At 43.8% G+C, this 12,263-nt stretch overlaps 1 protein-coding gene across 2 annotated transcripts; it reads right to left on the bottom strand.

Annotated features, from left to right (window-relative positions):
- Positions 1-1,725: 1,725 nt before the first annotated feature.
- Positions 1,726-11,831, bottom strand: ivns1abpa (influenza virus NS1A binding protein a). 2 transcript variants are annotated; one of them, XM_058073188.2, is made up of 15 exons: positions 11,591-11,831; positions 8,980-9,281; positions 8,768-8,902; positions 8,301-8,470; positions 8,127-8,202; positions 7,855-8,028; positions 7,222-7,347; positions 5,718-5,828; positions 5,187-5,328; positions 4,883-5,107; positions 3,579-3,700; positions 3,370-3,496; positions 3,163-3,294; positions 2,898-3,071; positions 1,726-2,823 (listed from the first exon to the last, which is right to left on the bottom strand). In XM_058073188.2, the coding sequence occupies exons 3-15, from the start codon at positions 8,876-8,878 to the stop codon at positions 2,561-2,563; spliced, it is 1,953 nt and encodes a 650-aa protein (XP_057929171.2). In that variant the 5' UTR covers positions 8,879-8,902; positions 8,980-9,281; positions 11,591-11,831; the 3' UTR covers positions 1,726-2,560. The 2 variants fall into 2 exon arrangements, with proteins under 2 accessions (XP_057929171.2, XP_057929172.2); XM_058073189.2 differs by lacking the exon at positions 5,718-5,828.
- Positions 11,832-12,263: the final 432 nt, after the last annotated feature.

The raw sequence follows: 12,263 nt of genomic DNA, 5'->3' as shown, positions 1-12,263 counted from the left end.
TATGAGGATGATAGTTCCCTTTTTTTTATTAATGATTAACTGATTACCCAATAACAACTATTTTAGTCGTCGATTAATTGTTTCAATTAAAAATATACTGTAAATATCTTGACTTCGACCTCCCAAATGTGACTATTTTTACATTTCCTTAGTCATCCATGAAAACAGACTTAGCATTTTTGTGTTTCAAGCTAGTCATAATTTTTAGATACACATTTGTGCCTATTTCTAATATAGCATCTTGGGAAGCAAACCACTGCAGAGATGTGTGTACCGAAGAATATTCCCACGCAAATTATGAGATTTATCCATTTGTGTGTAGGAAAATGCGCACATTTATGCACAACTCATCCCATACGTCCATTATGTATATGATGAAGATCTCTTCACATTCGTAAACAAGATGGCGCCGCCATTAGATTACACAACAATGAACAGGCGCGCAATGATATGACTGAACAGGGGAAAGTAAAGCTGAGTGATTATTAGGTTTAATTTTTTTTTTGAGGAAGCATTTTTGTGATGCAAATGTATTCCTCTTTTGAACGCATGTTGTTTCGAGAAGGCAAACTTGACCTAAATGTCCCCAGCAACAAATTGGAAGTACGTCCTTATCACCGAATTCTGACCAGAACTGGGCTCATGGGACCAAGTGGGGGGTAAGTCATTTTTTATGCACTACACTGCTGATGGGGGTGTCGTAAAACTTCATGTAAAAAAAATCGAACTATCGCTTTATGTGTACAAAAGTATATATATATATAAATTGGCGTGGCTAATTAGGTAGCTTGGTAGCTTACGATGCTAGCGCGGCGGTCTGATATGTCCCTACAGTGATCCCATAGCTGGGGCAATGTGATGTAAGCAAAGAATAAGCGTAAATGTGACTATTTGGGGTGTTATTTCATTCATTCAAGCGGTTTTATTTCATGTATACGAGATTATAATAATAAAAACCCTTATTTAGAAAGTCAAACAGGCTTCCTATGCTCTAAACACGAAAATATTCCGTTTATCAATATGGAGTTTGTCGCTGTCGAACCAAATGACAGTCGATTTTTCAATGACTACTCTTATGTTAAGCATACTGTAGTACTGTAGTACTGTAGTACAGTACACATGCTGTGTGTGTGTGTGTGTGTGATCCAAGCTGATTGCGGTTTCACGTGTCTGTGTGGTGACTGGAAGGAATTAACGGGCACTGTGCGGTGACGTCACGCGTTGACACACTGCCTGGGGGCATCATGCGTCACGCAGCAGGAAGTGAGTGGGTGAGGTTAATTTGGTCACGGCCAGTGATGAGCACTCAAACTACATTGCCTTGGCTAAGAGGTATTATATTGGTTGCATTGCATATGATAGTTGAAGGATCACAGTGAATCTCTTATACGGTCAAACACGGATTAAAGGTTGGATTCTAGTAAATTATAGCTGAGTTTAGGTTGGGTTCTGGTCAATTAACAGGAAGCAATGTGTCATCTGAGGAATCTGCTTAGACAGGTCTGTCACTGTTGGCCAACTTAGCACATCCTGAGCAGGAAGCACGTGGCTTAGCGTCGTCTGAGGAAATGGCAGCCATGGAAGATCAGACATGACCTGACCTTTGCGCAAGAGGCTAGGTACTAAATAAAGCTTGGAGGGAGTCAGCTGCTGCAATGCTGGCGGGAGGCTTTGTCGCTCCTGTTTAGAGTTATGGATCAATATTCAAGGATAACCAGACACAAATTCAATTTAAATGATTTATTAAGAAATATTACAAATGTGAATTTGAATCCGAACACCCCTTTCAGAAATAAAATTGACAAAAAAAAAACTGCATCTACGTACATGAGTTAAATCACATTAGTAATGTTTGGTTAGCAGAAGCTTGGCTGTGCGTGTCTTTTGTGCGCAATAAAACTGAACTAAAACTGGCACTGGTTAGATTTATTGACTTTAGCCGTCTGCTACTAATTTTTGAGAACGCTGCAGTGTATAAAAATATAAAAAGGCCATTATTCAAGATTCAAAACACAATCCAGCTGCTTGAAAATGTCACACGCACACACACACACACACACAATTCCTTTACAGGTGTTATGAACTTGCAGTGAATAAGGCTTCAAATAATCAACCTTTAGTATGTGAGCAAAATGACATCCACAACAGATCCATTCTCCTCACCACTTCTTCTAAGTGACCGGTAGTAGATCGCTTCATCTGAAAACCTTCCAAAGTGACAAAACCTTCCACTCTGAAGAGAAAAAGAAAAGCACTAAGTGTGTGGTAAATGTTGGCATATGACAGGAATGAGTAACAATATATACATCACGTAGAACAATGTACGCATTATGAAAAGGCTTCATTCATGTTGCTTTGGGCAACAAGCCGCCACCCCCACTAAATATAAGCTAGTCTTCATTGAAGACCCCTCGTCCTACAACCCCCCCTCCCGCCCCGCCCAACCACACTCTCGCGCACACACACAGACACGTTCACACACACATCACGAAACATTGATTACGTCACTAAGCCTGTTAGTTTGGAAAAAGAGTGAAGCGCTGTGGAACTTCCTAACCCTTCACTCAGATAGGGGGGTGAGGGGCTTGGTGCAGTCGGTCCACTCATCTGTCTCGGGGTTGTACACCTCCATCGTGTTCAGGAACTCGTTTCCGTCAAAGCCGCCCACGGCATAGATGGTCTCGCCCAGCATGGCCACGCCCGCGTTGCTGCGAGACGTGGTCATGCTTCCCAGCATCCGCCACTCGTTGCGAGCCGGGTCGTACGCCTCGACGCAGCGCAGCGCGTGGGTGCCGTCGAAGCCGCCAACCACAAATAGTTTGCCTGGACAGTCGGGACAACAGAGTCAACATTCTGTCTTGTTAAGTTGTCCTGGTCCGCCTTTATTATCGGCTTACCAGCAGAGACAGCCACGCCGGCCCCCCGACGAGCAACATTCATCGGCGCTATCAGGCTCCAGGTGTTGTTCTCAGGGTTATAACGTTCCACGGTGTTCAAGCAGTTCCATGACTCCGCCCCTCCGATCACATACATACAGCCATCCAACTCGCACACTGCAGCCTGGTGCCGCCCTGAAAATAAACAATTTTTCCACATATAAAAAAAAAACCTTTTGAAACTATTTTAGCTTAAGTGTTGAAAGGAAACTGTGTGGTCACGTACTGATGTTGAGGGGGGCACAGTTGGACCAGGTTTTGCTCACTGGGTCAAAAGCATCGCAGTTCTTCAGTCCTTTCTGCCCACAGGGGTCTGATCCTCCCACAACGTAGAGATGGTTGTTTAAGGAGCAGACTCCTTCAATGAGAGGACAAAGTTAGCCAGGAGTTGGTGATCTCGACTTCACAGTAAAAGCACACCAGCCAGGCCCACCTGCATTGCAGCGGTTTGTCCTGAGCTCTGGCACCTGAGTCCACTCATTGGCATGCAGATCGTACATCTCCCCACAGCTCAGCTCGTCAGAATGTCCATTAGAGCCGCCAATCACATAGAGATGGCCCTGCGGGGTGGAGTAGCCACTAAGTAACATCTCATCTTTGGGAATGTGTGACGTGAACACAACATGCCATCACATTGGATACCATGAGCACAGCCATCTGGAAACGAGCCCTTGGAGTTCGCATGGGAGCGATGAAGGTCCAGCGGTCCTCCTTGGGGTCATAACACTCCACAGTTCTCAAACATTCCTCTCTGTTGTAGCCGCCTGCAGAAAATTAGAAAGCTTCCATCACACATCCAACGGAAAATAACTTTCCAAATCATCTTTCTTCCTACTTGGTTTGACTGCTATGTTGAAATGCAGTGCTACTCTACTATATGTCTAATCAGTCAAACTGTTTTGTTGTCAGACAGTATCACATGTAACTAGTCTGTTTGACCGATACTCTTATGTTTTGCAAAATTCAGTGCCCAAACATGCCGACTGTCCGGTAATTTTTATTTTAACTTAATTGCAACTGCTTACGAGTTACGAGTGCCGGCAACTTGTTTAAAAATGCGAGAAGCTATTTAATTCCATCAAAGTACATTTTTTGGTCAGGTAATGCATTTGACACTCGTTCCACACTGTAGTATGAGGGAACACAGCAGGAAAAAATATTAAGCAGAAATTTAATTTTTTTTTTTTTTTTTTTAGAATAAGTTTAGCTTCAAAGACCTGACAGATGACTTCCACAAGACTAAAGTTACTGTGAATGCATTCATCACAGAGTTATGTGGACCGCCAGAGAGAAGTTACTGGTCCATTGCTTGTAATTTGTCTTTAGATGTAAGCAGTTTCTTGAACTGTGAGCTAAAATTTGGGTTACAAGGTGCTGGCAGGCATAGCAGAGGACAGCTACTTGAGGGCTTATGTCAATCGGGCCATGACTGAAGACGAGAATGGATGAAAAAAGCATTTGCAGCGTACTAATTAGTCACCCAAAAAAGGCGTTCAAGTACATGAAAACCCATGTACATTATAGCCATCTGATTTATCTTTTCAGAGAGTGCACTGCACAAATGCACATTAGCACGCAATAAGGTCTTTAGATCTTATCTGTATGCATTGCCATGCGGTATCAGCATTCGGGACCAAATGTGAGTTAAAAGAAAAGTGGAAAAATACAGTTTAGCAGTCTGCACTACAAGACCAAATTAGATGGTTCGTTCAAGGGCCTTCAAACCAAGTGGGACGAGTCACCGCTCGCATTAAACGTGCAAAAAGCTGGGGGCTTTCTAGCTTTATAGTTTTTGAATAAATTGGCTTGTATTTCCAATGGGAAAATTTTCTTTGGTCTATGTATGTTTCATCTGACATTTTGTAACAAATTAATGAAAACCGAGGTACCGCAGTGTGTGTCATACACTGTACATAAATGGAGGTGAAGCATAGATCAATACCAACCTGCTGCGATGAGCCTCGAGTTGAGGGCTGCGGTGCCAAGGCCGGAGCGAGCATAATGCATGGGTGACAACGGGTGCTCCTCCAACTCCTCAGGCTGAGCCTCAAAGCTGAGGCTCTTTAGCAGGCAGGGCGTGGCAGAGGGAGAGGTCTGAGGGCTGCTGCGGCCGTGCAAGAAGATCACACACAACACACCATCCAGCACAGCCAGACATAGGTAGGTGTTGTCTAGAAAAAGATCACCATTGTTAACAGGGGACATGGTTTGCTTTCATATTTTTGGAGGAATAGTTTAAAGATGGCTTACTTGTGGTCTTCTCGGATGCAATGTACTTCCACTCTCTCCTGGTGGTCTGTTTGGGAGCATTTGCTGCTTGGTTGGAGGGTGAAAGACTTCCCGAGGAACTGCAGCTCATCTGTCTCTGGGTACTCTCTCGTACTGGCTTCTTCTGCAAGAGCACAGCGCAGCTACAGAAGCCAAGCTCGCTCCACACACACACACCACAGGCCCAATGATGGCCAGCTCCAGCTACCCACACCAGTGCCTACTCCTCATCATCAAAACTAACACCCAACAACATCTGACACCAACAACGCCGCCCCTGCTGTCAAAATCCAGTCGTCATCCACTACACAAATCACAACTCCAAGCGCTGGCATATCTGAGGCCGTGACTTCAAAATGTACGTATGCTGGCACATAACTTTGTACGTAGTGGCTAAATAGGAACAGCCACAGGCTGTTGGTAGTTTTTGCATGGCCAAGCATAAGCACTGCAGCCAACATGTGGTATTAATGACGCCATTGCAGTGAAACTGGGCACACGCTTGTTGAGTACCTGCACAAACTGAAGGTGGTCCTCCTCGCCACCAAACACCTCAGTGTGCCCCTCAATCACCAGCCCTCCATCCACCAGCTTATGGTCAGGTGAGTAGTACAGCATTTGCACCTGAAAGACAAACAGGAACAACACACCCATGTGGCTGTCTCCATGGCAACAAACATGAAACCCCAGCATGAAGGGGATTAGAAGAGGGCAGTGCTGTGAAGAGGAGGAAAGAGACGGACAGAGTCCTTCAACTTCAGTTGCTCGGATGAAGAGTTCCCTTAATAGACTGCAGCCGAGGCACAGAGCGGATTCAACGTTTGAGCCCAAGAAGGTGCCTGGCAAGGGATCGCCCTAAATTGCATCTAAAAACAAAAAGGGATCGGGTGAAGAATGACAGTCCATTCAGTGAGATCTTCAGTAAAGCATCAAGGAGGGGCTACACGAGCCCCCTCGCTTGGTCTGCTGCTTGGAAACCGGTCCTCCAGCTGAATGAGCTGCGCATTGTGATAGCAGCCACTGTCGGCAGTCAAATACAGATGACATAACAGGGAGTACACTGCAGCTGTATTACTCCCCAAAAGAAGTGCACCTCTTCATTTCAAGTCAAGACTTGAAAATTCTCCACTTGAAATATCTCCAATAGTTAACCCACTCAAGGGTACATGAAGCAAGTGCAATCCAAGTTTTTTTTTTAAAAGGAAAAAGGGAAAGATTTTAAAATATATATCTTTAAAAATATGTAATGCCCTGTAGCCAAATGCCTTTTCTGGTGCCGAATTCGAGTGGTTCTCCAACCTACGTTTTCAGCTTGTATTTTAAAAGAGGCATTGGAGGCGTCGTTGAAAGAAATCGGCTTTCCTTCTATGGTGAAAGATGTGAAGCATGTGTGCAATAGGCATGGACAGATGGGAGCACAGTGTTGCTTGGCTGCAAAGAGAGGCTGCTGAGAGGCAGTAGTGCGCCTCTCTTTTCTCTGACTCATTACCCTGGTGGCTCAGTCCCGGCTCCTCAGTCTGGTCCCTTGCTGCTGCAAATAAACCTACAGGAGAGATAAATCAATGGGGAGGAGTGCCTGTTAGTTCTGGAGCAACAACTCGCACCTGTTCAGATAGTCAAGTGGCAGTGAAACAGATGAATAAAGGGCCAAACCTTCAAGAACCTTTTCTCTGTGTTTCACAGGAGAAGAGCACTGTAATACTTAGATGGGGTTGGAAGAAAAATCAACTACAACCCAAAAGGAGAAGAATGGAAACAAAACAAAACAAAAGAGCAAACAGGGGCTCTTTTGGGCTCACCTCTAATTTGTGGCATGGTTCAGGCATACAGTTTCTTACTGCAAAAACCTCAACAAATCAGAGGGAAAAGAACAATCCTGACATAGCAGCATGACAACAGCATGCTATTTCTATCAGCCCCCTTAATGACTTCTTAATGTCAAAAACAGGAGGAGTCAGAAGGAGGGGGAAGGATGAAGATCTGTCAGAGGTAAAACTGCACACACTGTGCTACTGACCTCCTCCATGAGTTGATCCAGTTGCTCTCCATTCTCCCAAATGCTACGCTGCACCCAGTTTAGCACCTTGGAGTAAAGCTTGCCATTGCTGGGCAGGGTCAGGTTGTCTTCTAGCATTACTTCTAACTGAACAGAGTGAAAGTGGAGTTTAGTTCGCATGCATGTGGGAAAACAACTCTGTATGCTACACAAATTTCAATACATCCGTATTGGCTCAATAGCTTTCAAATGAGTCTCATAGCATACAATTCCTCTTTGGCAGCACAGACAACTATTTGGCCTTTCCGCAACAACATTCTGGAACACTGCAACTTGCCACTAACAATGCCATCACAGTATTTTGAAATGTAATAAAGATGACTAACATTACAGTGCTAATCTTGTTCAAGTCTGAACAGTAAAAATACCAAGATTGTCCAGTGTCAGCCACGTTACAACTGCTGGATCGTTGCAGCACTAATATGGTGATACAAGTGGACGAGAATAAATCAGTCAGAAATAGTTGCGTCTGAGCAGCTGGAGCAGAGTTGCACGTTCCTCTAAGACATGCTTCTAACCACATGCCTTACAATGACTGCACCAACACTTCAATGACTTTAAGAACTTAAAGCATGCATGAACACAATATTTCACCTTGAGACGGGGAAGTTTGAGGAAGTCCTCTTGTTCGGACACCTCCAGTAAGTGATCTTGAATGTAGGCATCCACTTTGGCCAAAACTCTAGCATCTGCCATTGAGCTGGCAAAGTTGCGAAAAGAAATGGCGTTCTGAGAATCCATCTTAGACAGCAGGTAGTCACCACAAATCTGAGGGTGTGGAGATGTGGAACTCTTGTTATCTTCACAATAAAAGCATGAGTTCTGGAGTTTAGTAGTGCAAAGGGAAATAGAATATGAAATCAAACCTGCTTGACTCGCTCCATCTTGAACCTTTTGGCAGCAGAGTACACATCCTTGACCAGCCCCTTGTCTGCCTTCAGTCTGGGTTATACACGGAAACAAGTTGAGGCCGAAGCTCAAGATTCTCCATTTATTATCCGTTTAAACTAAAAATTAAAAAGGCAATAACAGATACTAACTGGGCAGTGTAGGCATAGGTGAGCAAGATCTCCACAGCCTCTGGGTCCAAGTCCTCAAAGGTGACATGAGACACTCCATGGGGTTCAATGTCACTGTTGAAGACCTCAAACAGGTATGGACTGCAGCAAGCCAACACAGCACGATGGGCCATCAACTCGTGACCACAAACCTGGGGAGGCAAAAAGGGATGCCCATCGTAAATAAAAAAACATCATAAAAAAAAACATAACCCTAACGGCACAAGAGGAACTCAGTATTTTCTAGCTTCCTATTCTTATAAGTCTAAACTAGGTTTCCAACACATAAAACAAGTGGATTGTGTTTAAACTGAAAATTTCATCCTCAAGCTCGTCGTTTCAGCCCCCCTCCATCTGCAACCTCTTCACTACAGAGCTCTTACGTTACAGTGACTCAGCAGTCTCAGCTCATGGTGTTCGAGTGGTGTGAGTTTGCATTTAGATCATACCTGCAGTCTAACATCGCAGAACTGACCACTCTTTCTCAGAGCGTTCATTTTGGCCACAGTGGAATCCAGGAAACTCTCATCCTCAAAGATCAGATAACCATTCGGAATCATTTTGGCTGAATTTGGGTGGTATGCCTGATGAAAAGATTGGGGCAAACATTAACATGATGCTCCTTTATCATGGAAAAATAAAGACGGCACACATTTCTTACCTAATAAGAAAGTAGCTCAAATCCGGGTTAGTGCCACGGCAAAATGTAGAACAGGAACTGCAAATAAGGCAACAGGCAAAGTAGACAAGAGATTCCAGGGAAACTCCGGTCTTCTTCACCCGAGGAGTGGGATGGAGAAATTTGTCAGAAGAAATGCCAGTCGACAACACAGGCGGCAGCAGACGGGAGGGGGAGGGCTTCCACCCCAGCAAACTATCAGGCTTGAAGCGACTGTAATCAAGTCCTCGGGATCCCGTTGGCTATAGAGTTGTTCTTATTCTGTGTTGGTCATACATTGTAACCTGTAGAAGAAAAGAGTAAAATAATCAAACTCCAGCATGATACAATGCTCCTTGAAAAATGATGGAAACAACACACTGAACAAATTAAACTGCTCTCCCTTTCCTTTCATCAAACATGTGGCAGGACTGTGTCTCCAAAATGTTTACACATTCAAAAAATAAAACCAGTTCACCAGTCGCTTTAAGAGCGAAATTGGAATACTGCATTTCTAATTAGGCATAAAGAACCCAAAGCAACATAAATGATCCTTTTCCCCCCCACACCTGCTGATTAGTCAAGCGAGTGCTTTTAAATAGGTCGTTATGGCATCAGCGCCGTCCCATCTCGCTCACAAGCCACTCCACCTTAACTTTAAGACTAGCCCCCTTCGCTGGCTCCACCTTATAGGAACACTTTCTGAAGCACTGGCCTATAAAAAGGACAGCACATGTGCCAGTGCCACTGTATGATCACAAAAAGTTCACTACTTTAAAGAGTAAAATAGCCAATTGTCTCAGATCTCAGTAACTACATGGCTTCAGGCAAAAAAAATAAAACCAGAAATTGTACAAGGACGTGATAACAGTCAAGGGAAAAGGAAACATACCAGGAAATTGCCTTGGGGGTGGCAAACTGGCTAACAGCGATGAATAAAAATAACAAGTGTCAACATTTTTACAGGGCCAAAGCAATCATGGCACACTGCATATACTGTGGACTCTTTGTAATCCACTAAAACCACATGTACAGCGGCGCTGGCACTGGAAGTTATAATTCTCCCAGTCTGTGCATGGCGAGTGGAAACAGTGACCCACTTCTAACTGCTTATGCAACTACTTTCAGAAGACTTGTGAAGGCTTTTAGCTGCAATCTCTCGCTTGGCTGAGTCCGCTGTAGCCGTCTGCCGACTTGCTCCACAAGCAAGCGACACCCACACCAAAACCATAAACAATTTGTACCACATTGTTGCGAATAAAATCAACCTTGTGTAAAATTATAATCTTGTGCAATGTTTGGAAAGTACCAAACAGTGACAGTGAATTAAAAATAAAATTGTGCAGTTTTTCTTACATTAAACTACAAAGCAAAAAGTAACTTGAGACTTAACCACAAAATGGTCATTTCCAAAGCAAGAACTGGGGAATAAAATAAGAGCAAAGAAACTAAGGGGAGTGGGTTGGGGGGGGCACAGACCATAACTGTTTCCATGTGATTAGTTAAGCCCATGTCTCTTTATAGCGCCCTCATGTGGCGAGACTAGTTAACTGCAGGATGTCGCCTCCTTTTAATGGAAATGTACTGCACCAATTAAACCGACGTAGAAAATGTAATGGAAATGTAAAGGAAGCGGTGTACTGCATGTACACTAAAGTAATACTGCGCCACTATTTGGGAAAGCATTTTTACACAGAAAAAATATGATTATATAATTTAATTTTGCTTGATTGGAAGTGTATTCACAGAATGTACTCATCTACAGTAGTCAAATCCTATTATAGGAAAATAGAGCAATAACATATGGTAATGACCTACATTGATTGTTACCTCTACGGTAAATGATTACTAGCATAGCAGGGAAAAAAAATCGATTTAACGATAGTATTTCGTAAAATAGGCAACAATAACCTGTCGACAGTACAGCGGTATCAATACTTTAACACGTAATGACACATTTTTAATAGAATTTAGTGCAATATGACAAAATGTCAATTCTATGTGATAAAATAGAAAATGACATTCAGTGCTGTCACACAAGGATGGCTAAACAACACATTAGCCACAATGTCCTTAACGGTCCCTTGCTAAAGGAATGTACCGGGGCCTTGGCGGTGTGCCACCCACATACTGTACATCCCACCAGTGGAGCGCGACTAACAAGAGCACCATTAAAAACCCTGACCGTCGAAACATTCCTCCTTGCTAATACGCGGGAAGGCGTTCGAAACGGAGATGGAGGTGCTCATTTAGCAGCCAATGTTAGCCTTCCGGCTACAACGGCAACCACGAGACTCGCACGCTGGCCCACTGAATCCAGACTCGATGCGGACAATGACAAATGATGACACTGTGGCCATTGTCGGTAACCAGAACATTCCCCACTGGTGGGTCGGCTGGCGAGGAAGGACAAAAAGAATGTTCTCAATGTACGACATTGTCAGCGACGGATGGAAAGGGGGAGGGAAAAAAAAAAGCCGGGCCATTTCCCGCAGTTTCCACCTGGTCTTGTGGGGTGAAGACAGCCATTTCTATCCACCAGGTATGCCACATTAACGTCCATTTTCAACATTTAACGACACATTTAACAGCGTATATCGACACATTATCTTACCTGAAAGGTTTGACGGCAGACGATATTAGACATATTTAGTAAGAATTCAGAGTTGGTCGTTTGTAGCTGGAGAAATGGCAGCGTTTCTGGCTAGTTTGCTGGGTGTCTTCTTCTTCTTCTTCTTCTTCTTGTTATTCTTCTTCTTCTTCTTCTTCTTCTTCCTCCGTCTCGTAGCAGCGGACAGTCCGGTCTCTGCTTGCACACACGTACAGCTTTGTGACTGCGAGGCGCGCTCCCGACTAAAGCCGCGCACTAGCCACGCCACCCGTGACGTCACTAAGGGGGACGTGTCTGTTCGGCGAGTCCTCTACTTTTGATGTGATGAAATTTACAACGCCTGACGAATTACACGTAGCCTATTATTTACAAACACGTGTTCCTGACGCAATAGATAACTTTCATACGTTGTATGCTTTAAAGTAATATTTTAAAGTAATATTAAAGTAATATTTGCCATGATGTTTTACGTCCCGCCCATCAAATTTCATATAAATATATATACATGACTGCCAATAAATACATGTCTGGAACAGTGTTTTTCAACCTTTTTTGAGCCACGGCACGTTTTTTTTTTTACATTGGAAAACATCACTAAGTCTATAGGAGTAACTAGCTAACTAGCGATATTACATTGGCCTGCCAGTCTTTACACCACGGACACTCGACAGTAGCT

The sequence above is a fragment of the Doryrhamphus excisus genome, linkage group LG4, assembly GCF_037039965.1.
Source record: "Doryrhamphus excisus strain RoL-2023G ecotype Guam linkage group LG4, RoL_Dexc_Guam_v1.1, whole genome shotgun sequence".
Classification (NCBI taxonomy): domain Eukaryota; kingdom Metazoa; phylum Chordata; class Actinopteri; order Syngnathiformes; family Syngnathidae; genus Doryrhamphus; species Doryrhamphus excisus.
The sequence above is the reverse complement of the archived record's forward strand: the minus strand, read 5'-3'. Positions and strand labels throughout refer to the sequence as shown.

Coding starts and splice junctions, on each gene's coding strand:
- ivns1abpa (XM_058073188.2), bottom strand. CDS start 8,878: ATGATTCCGAATGGTTATCTGATCTTTGAGGATGAGAGTTTCCTGGAT. Junction 8,471..8,767: donor TCTGCGATGTTAGACTGCAG/GTATGATCTAAA, acceptor TTGCCTCCCCAG/GTTTGTGGTCACGAGTTGAT. Junction 3,701..4,882: donor CTCGAGGCTCATCGCAGCAG/GTTGGTATTGAT, acceptor AATTTTCTGCAG/GCGGCTACAACAGAGAGGAA.